This window comes from Theobroma cacao, chromosome 1 (assembly GCF_053813885.1).
Source record: "Theobroma cacao isolate CCN51 chromosome 1, ASM5381388v1, whole genome shotgun sequence".
NCBI classification, from domain to species: domain Eukaryota; kingdom Viridiplantae; phylum Streptophyta; class Magnoliopsida; order Malvales; family Malvaceae; genus Theobroma; species Theobroma cacao.
Window position 1 is genome coordinate 38,684,203 of NC_142639.1, and position 8,049 is coordinate 38,692,251.

Genomic DNA, 8,049 nt, shown 5'->3' on the forward strand with positions numbered 1-8,049 from the left:
GGCCCAAAATTAACCATTGCAACTTGCAAGCACTTCCATTGAAATTAGTGGCCCAATTTGATTCACTTGGTTCATTATCTTTACGACCCAAGATACTAAAAGGTCCCAAGCTTAAAGGAATCCATATGGCCGACTATTTATTTATAATAATCCAGACAAAATCGTAACTGAACAGAAATTTTCATTACTCTGTTTATTTTCTTTCCCAGTGATGAGGAAAGAGACAAAAAGATAGCCCTACTCTTTTTGTTTTACACTTTTCATTCTAGAAGAAGCTCTAGAGTCGAGCGTACTTGCATCTTAGACTATCTCGGGTCCGTTTGGTAATTTGAAAAACAACTTGTTATAATTTTTTTTGTATAAAACATTTTATTAGAAAATTTAATATTTCTTCTTATTTAGATAAGTTTCTTTTTTTTTTTTTTGGAAAACGTTTTACTGAAAAAATTTTTATTTCTTGCAAACTTGGTCTCCGTAAAATTCTCAACACTATTATTGCGCATCATAAAGCTAGTAAAACGTTTTACTGAAAAAATTTTTATTTCTTGCAAACTTGGTCTCTGTAAAATTCTCAACACTATTATTGCGCATCATAAAGCTAGTACAAATACACTGGGAGAGGCGTTCCTCTCGGAAATCATTTAATCTATAGCTTCAGTTAGTGCCTCCAAACATATCCTAGAAACTATAAATCTCTCTCAAACACTAAAAACTATACCACTATAACGCATACACAACCAGCAATCGCCTCAATGGTCCACAAGTAACATATAGACATTTCAGGATGAGTCAAGGATGTATCACGCCCAAGCTTCTCCACCTCCTCCCCTAGTATTTACAATCCCCAGATTTCGTGTCTTCTTAGTCGACTTACTCAACTGAAATACGGGGTGCCTGCATAGCCGCCTTACACCTTTTCTTAAACTTAGCCGGTCTCCGTTATCATATCCACCTCTACATTCATTTTCTACAGTCCCCATTTCACATGCATTTGGCGTGCTGTTATCTGAAAGTGACTTGAATTCCTCTTCTCCATCACTCTTCCTAAAGCTCCATAATTCCTCTTCAGGGCCACATTCCAGTCTGCTCAGTGTGGCAGCCCTCAAGAACTTAGCAGTGGCAGGTTCCTTGGATGCACATGCATCCAGAGCTTGCTCACGGAATACCCCACCGTTTGCGGTTGCATTCTGGGTGTCAGTTATGTCAGTAGGAGAATCTGAGCATGATGGCAGCAACCTGTCCTTAGCAGCTAACTCCTCCCTTTCACAAAGTGTCTTTAAGATCAGTGTTTTGAGGAAGTTCATTACTTGCACAGCATGAATCAATGCTGTCAAAGGATCAGCCATCTGCACCAGATAGAGATAGTCTATAATTTAGATTTGACCAAAATTAGTGTTTAAAAAGAGATGAGTTCTTACAAAAATAGCTAATGTTGCAAAGCTCAGGGTTCAAAGATCCAGCAAGAAAAACATGGAATTAAAATATAGGTGAAGTCACTTTTGTAGGATCATTTCGAGTCCTAACAGTCCACTCTGCCATGATAAAACAATTATTGAGAGGAGTGACCCAAGTGGCGCTCAACTCTGATTGCATTAAAGGCCAACCATACTTAACCCATAAATTAAAATAAAATAAAATAACCTTGCCACTATTACAAATTACACTAAGAAAGGGGAAAGTAGTGTGCAACTGTTCAATCTACACCCCCATGTCCACATGTTTATCTCCACCATTAATAACCCAAATTGGGTTATTATGAAACACACAACTTGAACTCACCTCACCAGGCCTCTCACCCCCAAAACTATGATTTCTTCTACATTTTAGGCAGGGTGCACCATTAACCAGCAAGACACATCTAACATTTATCAGGCTGGTGACACTGAAAAATGCAAGAAGGAAAAGTAAAAAACCTGAGTCATGTTTGGTGCAAACACCATAGCAATGTTGCGTGCATTCATTTTGTTGAATTGTTCATGCTGCACAACATCTGCCATCAAATTGATAGCCCAGTCAAGTAGAGCAGCTTCTGTTGGAGGAAGTAACTTCACAAGTTCAGTGCAGTCATCTTCTGTGTTGCAGTGCACCACCTGCTCTGGTGTGAGGGAATCAAGTACTCCACTAGGAAGTTCTCTTAGCCATGCCTACAACGCATTTCACGTAGAGCCACCAAATGAGAAATACTAGTACGACTCTCATGCATGAGAACAAAAATGTAGAATGTAAATTGAAAAACTCATGAAAACCAATGCCTTCTAAGAAGATTTAATAGACATTAGTACAGAAGTCTCTGAGTTTAATGGATTTGCAAGGCACAAATTCAACTGTGTGCCAGGTCCAAAATCTCAGGCATGCTCCTATAATCCAGTTTTTCTGTTAAATCGAATACTTTGCTCAACATTTCTACCAAATGAACAACAAAAAATCCAAAATTTTCACCTCAATTGAAACACAAAAACACAACTCATATTTGAAGATTCCCAAATCCTCCCCAATTAAAAATGAAATCTGTGTGCGTGTACTCTCACGTGAATGCCAAAAAGAAAAATCTATAAGAATAGTTAGTACTAAGTCTGGTCAAAATCATGGGAACAAAAGAGGGAAAAATGTTGGTCTTCATAGTTTGACATTCGAAAACTCTAAGAGAAAGTCACAGATACATAAGGGATACCCCACAATCAGTACTGGAAATAAAACCCAGGTACTATATAGTTGCATACCTTTATCAAACCTGCCAAGCAATGGACATCAATTCCATGTGGTACTACACCTTTGTTTAACTTGTCTCGGACATACTCTTCATGGCTATTCTCAGCATTAATCCGGAATATTCCTTCCGCCTTCAATAACACAAATCAAACTAGGTCAAAACCTTAAGCATTTAGAATACTATTAAGTCATTAATCCAAAGTATAGGCTTAGACTTACCTTAAGGCCTCCTTCTGCATACAAATGTTTCTGCATCATAAGAAGAATTGTTGGCACACTGTTTCCTCTGTCATCATAAGAGCACTGCATTGACTTGGCAGAAACTCCAAAAACACTTGCACTGGACAACAGAAAGATGCATCTTGTAGGTTTAATATAATGAAAAGAAATATTAAATATGGATACAAAATCATGCAAGAAAAAAATGACAACATAAATCTGGAAAATAGTTCTAACAGATTTCATATACAACAGAGTATTGTTTATTTTCCTTTTCTTAAACAATGGAAATGACATTATCAATCAACTTTGCTCAACAAGCTGCTTTCATGATAAAAGGCAAAATCACGAATAGCATGCTGAATTCAAGAGACAACAATGGCCAACATCCAGGCTATACTGTGCAACTTTATCATACCACAGTATATGCCATATACAACCACTTATTATCCACAGAAAAGAGCAAATCTTCAAAACCTCCAACATCCGTATACAGCAAACATGATCAATTGATTTGTTAGAACCCAACACACCACAATTAGAAACTAGATTGTGATATCAAGATCTTTTGTGGATCCACCGCAACTCAAGCAAATAATCCTTTGGTTCCAAGGCAGAAGAAAAAGGCCAAAGGTTATGCATGTCAGGGCAATGAAAACATTACCACACTAAAAGTCAGAACGATCAAACCCCAGAAGCCAGATTATAGGATCATTTTAATCATTTTTCTTTTTTTTAACGATTTGACTGTAGCATACTGACATTTAACAACGAAGCATACAGATAAAAACATCCTAATACGTGAAAGCACTATCCTCATATTTCAATCTTAATCTGAGCCTCAAATTTTCTGAAAAAGAAACCATAGAAACATTTATTGCAGAACAATAACAACTTCTCTCAGCTAACATAGCAAAAGTAGTTGGCAAGTACCTTTCGTGTACACCTTTAATCGAAGACATACATAACCCAAAATCTCACAACAAAAAGAAAGCACTTTTTGACAAACAAGAGAACAACTCAATTAAGTCAGACATAATAATCAAACATACAAATACAGCTTCAACGACAGTTGAAATTAAGAAAAATTAATAATTCTTTTGCCAATTAATGTCATACTTATAAGCAATACTGAAAGATCATTAATTTAATGTTATACATATATTCCCCTCCATGCAAGACGTGAAATTTGTTCACAAAAATAAAAATCACATTTTAAAAATAACAGTAGAAAAACCCAAAATCAACAAACAAACAAGATTTAACTTGCTTAATAATTCCAAAATTTGAAATGCAAATCTACCCAATAAAACTCCCCACAAATTGAACAGAGTTGAAGAACCAAACCTGGCACTCGGAACCCTTCGGGGAACATCAGGCTCGAGCTCAGTAGGCAAGCCGAGGAAGCCATTAAAGCGGTCGAATGTCACGTGAGAGACGTGCCTGACTTCAGTTGGCCAGCTAATATCCATGGAAGACACGTCGTTAGTGTCCACGCTGCACGTGACCAGCGACTTCCTTAACAACGCCGCCAAAATATCTAGAAACGGGAGCTGGTTATTGTCTTTCGATGTCGAATTACTGTTTCGCCCCTCACTACCACGAAATCTCGACGTCGGGCTTATGAACGGCGTCGTAGCAATGGGGTTTCCATCAGAATCATTTTCTTCTTCTTCGTCTTCTTCAAACTCTTCCTCCTCTTCTTCCTCATTGGCTTCTTCGTTGTTGGTTTTGGTTTGGTGGAAGAATGGACTCGGAGGAGCATCGTTGAACTCAGTGAGTCCGACGAGTCCGCAAGATTTGGATCGAAACAACCCAGTCATCCCTCTCTCTCTATTGTTTATTTAAAAGTGAAGGAAGGGACTTAGGAGACAAAGAGAAGAAAAGAACATATAAATATAATAATAACAAAGGAAAAACGAAGAAGTTAAGGAGGGTGTGAAAGTAATGGAGCAAGAAATTAACAAGCAAAAGTGTTTGTTTGGCTGAAAAGAAAACAAGAGAGGGAAATAGAGTAAGGGCGGAGGTTGCTTGAGAGTGGAGATTCTGGATATGGTAAGGAAGATGATAGGGACATTCGGTTTTCTTTTTGTTGTTGTTTGTGTTTTTTTCTTTTTTTGGTGGAAGGGAAGTGAAAAACGAAAAGGGAAAAGGTAAGGCAGTGGGTGTTGGGGGACGGCTCGTGATTGTGAAGCGTAGAAAAAGGAAAGGAAAGCTAGTTGACAACGAGGAGACTACTAGTCGACAGTCGACGACCCAAGGGCCAAGCCTAAGGGCTACGTGAAGCTGCGGGTCTCTTGTTTTGGATGCTTGCGAGGTTAATATCTTTTATGTTTGCTCAAGTACGATTTTTTTTTGAACATACATATGGACTTCACCAATTTCACTTCAATGTGAAGCAACTTATTAAGGTTTCTGTACTTTCTTTTTGTATTATAGTAATAATGCATTTTCTCTTCTCTTTCTATTATATATATGAACAAATTGACAATTAATTCAAGGAGCAATAAAAATGTCTATAGATCTCAACCTCATAGCTTAGTTCCAAGCGCTTCCTTCTTCGTTTCATCATTTGGTATTTGACTAAATTATCTCTCTTCAACTTTAGAGTCATGACAGAATTGGTAAGACATTAATTGTTGATACCCTATCAACATGCATGCCTAGCTCAATGGAGGAGATCTTTATGATCTAATACACATTAATTAAGATAAGCATCAAGGTTTCCACTTATTTTCTTTACATTCTGGCTAGTCCTAGTATTTAATTAATTTAACAACTTTTATGTCTAAACAATTTGAAGAAAAAGAAAAATATTCTTTTTTTTTTCTTTTCTGTTTTCCTGTAGGGACAGTTTAATCGTGTAGGAAATGAGGAAATTGGATCTATTTAGCATTCTGAGGTGTTTGACGTTTTGGTACCTTGCATACCAATCCCCACACCACAGTCACATGGGCACATGGCAAGTGTTGCTTTCCTGTCGTCAATCTTAAGCTTTTGTGGGTTCTTGCTACCCTACTGATTAAGCTGTCTTTGCAGAAGACAGAGTTTCGAGTGTATTACCAACAAATTATCTACCCAAAAAAAAAAAACCTCTTTATAATATATGGTCCCATATTCATTTCAGAACCATCATTTATCCCCCAATCCTTTAAATTAAGGCGCAAAAGCATCTTCAATAATCTTGATGTAACAAAGATTACCCCTCCTAAACTAATGCTTAAACCAAAACTTATATATATATACAGAGTAGAGTGGTCCTTTTGCTTTTGGTCCTGGCGTATAAACCATGTTTTAAGGAAACGAGGGCCAAAGGCGGACTTGAAAGCCATCGGATTGGGATGTGGTGGTACCAGGTTATAAATTCACTGGAAGACAGGACGTGGCACGTGAACATCTACCATGCAAATCATGCAAAATGCAGCTAATCTGACATTAATTATACCACCGCTTGATATTGATCCGACGGTTCCTGGTCCCATTGCTACCTAAGTAGAAAACTTCACATGTGTGTTGCAGGCAGGCAGCGGCAGTTCAGTCAGATCAATTACAGGCGCCCACGATTCTCTGGGCTCTAACTTTTAACCCCCAAACTTTGATTGCTGTGATTTTGGTTACTATACCATTTAGCAGCAGCTGAGAACAACATTATTATAAGTTTTAGGTGCAACTAAGTTGAATTTAAAAACAAAAAATTATTGTTATCCGCTATTGTTGCAGACAATGATCTCATCCAAATTATAGAATAAACAAAAAGAAAACTTGTTGACGGCATCTTCTATGCTTGTTTATGTGGAGCAATTCAACTGTTGCTTGGCCTGTTTTTCTTGGAGGTTATCAATTTATCAAGCTTTTATATAATCATGCGCAATCTATTTCAAAATGGGGTACTTGTTTCCAAATGTCTTCTTAATAGACAACATGTTAGTGAAGAGAATAACTACTTGTAGTCAAAGCAGACAATTGCTGTAGTTTATATTCTTTTGGATGAGTTACAACAACAGACTGATGCCATAGAAACTACTTCTGACAATTGTTAAATCAAATAAAGAAACAATTCATTAAATTAAAGTATAGTGAGACCAGACAATGAAAGGAAACAATAATCAATGGCCAATCCATCTGTTTTCTTTTGGCCCTACGCTCGGGCTCCTCATGATTCTCCATATGGACTGCAAATAAACCAAAAACAAATGAGAAAAACACTAAATATTAAAAACATCTTTTTCTGGGTTAGGAGTGGAGGTTCTCAAAAGAAATCCTTCAACTGGGATATATCTTTAAAACAGTCCAAACCAACAGATATCCGAAAAGCATACTGTATTATATTAGTGTTAATATATAATTAATTAATGACTTGTTCCCACCATTGATTAAGTAACTCTTTACTCTATACACAAGATTCACTTCCTGATATATTATATATAGGATCAACCTGTTATCTTGATGGATCTAAGAAAAATATTTATTCTTTTGCATTAAAGGACAGTTTTTTTTTTTTTTTAAGTTTGTTCTTTTATTGTGTATGTTTACCAGAGCTGTACTGGGCTGAGCTGTAAGGCAAACTTTGACAGAATAGGAAGTAACCCACTAGAACACTGATCTCTGGAGTCAAGAAGAGACGTAGAACTCAAAAACACATTAATAAGACAACTAGTAGTAGGTTACTGCAAAATAACATGAATAAGACAACTAGAAGTAGGTTACTGCGGTTCCAAGTCTTCTAAAGCTACTTCGATGGATTTAAAAACGCTGTCAATTAACGTTATCCTCTGTTATTTGCATGGTGGTTGTCGCTTGCAACAAACATGCAGCGGATTATGTGAAAAATTGCGTAAAGATATTCATATATATATATATATATATATATATATATATATTGTGGGTAATGATGTGGGTAATGATATGATCTTAACGCCTCAACGACTCGCGATACTGGCTAAAATTTCGTTTTGTACAATGCTTGTGATGGAAGCGTTACAGATCATGCACCGTAATTTCATGCAAAGAATAGTTACAGAAATGAGGAAGGCTCGGGATATGAAGGTCAAAGAAGATTTTCGATATACATGCAACGATTTGCTACGAGTTCCTTTCAAGCTACTCCAACGAATCGGTCAA

The 8,049-nt window shown here is 36.9% G+C and overlaps 1 protein-coding gene across 1 annotated transcript; it reads right to left on the reverse strand.

Annotated features, from left to right (window-relative positions):
- Nucleotides 1-559: 559 nt before the first annotated feature.
- ROPGAP3 (Rho GTPase activating protein with PAK-box/P21-Rho-binding domain-containing protein) lies at nucleotides 560-5,141 on the reverse strand. The gene is made up of 5 exons (XM_007051396.3): nucleotides 4,276-5,141; nucleotides 2,929-3,049; nucleotides 2,721-2,840; nucleotides 1,914-2,144; nucleotides 560-1,346 (listed from the first exon to the last, which is right to left on the reverse strand). The coding sequence occupies exons 1-5, from the start codon at nucleotides 4,749-4,751 to the stop codon at nucleotides 801-803; spliced, it is 1,494 nt and encodes a 497-aa protein (XP_007051458.3). The 5' UTR covers nucleotides 4,752-5,141; the 3' UTR covers nucleotides 560-800.
- Nucleotides 5,142-8,049: the final 2,908 nt, after the last annotated feature.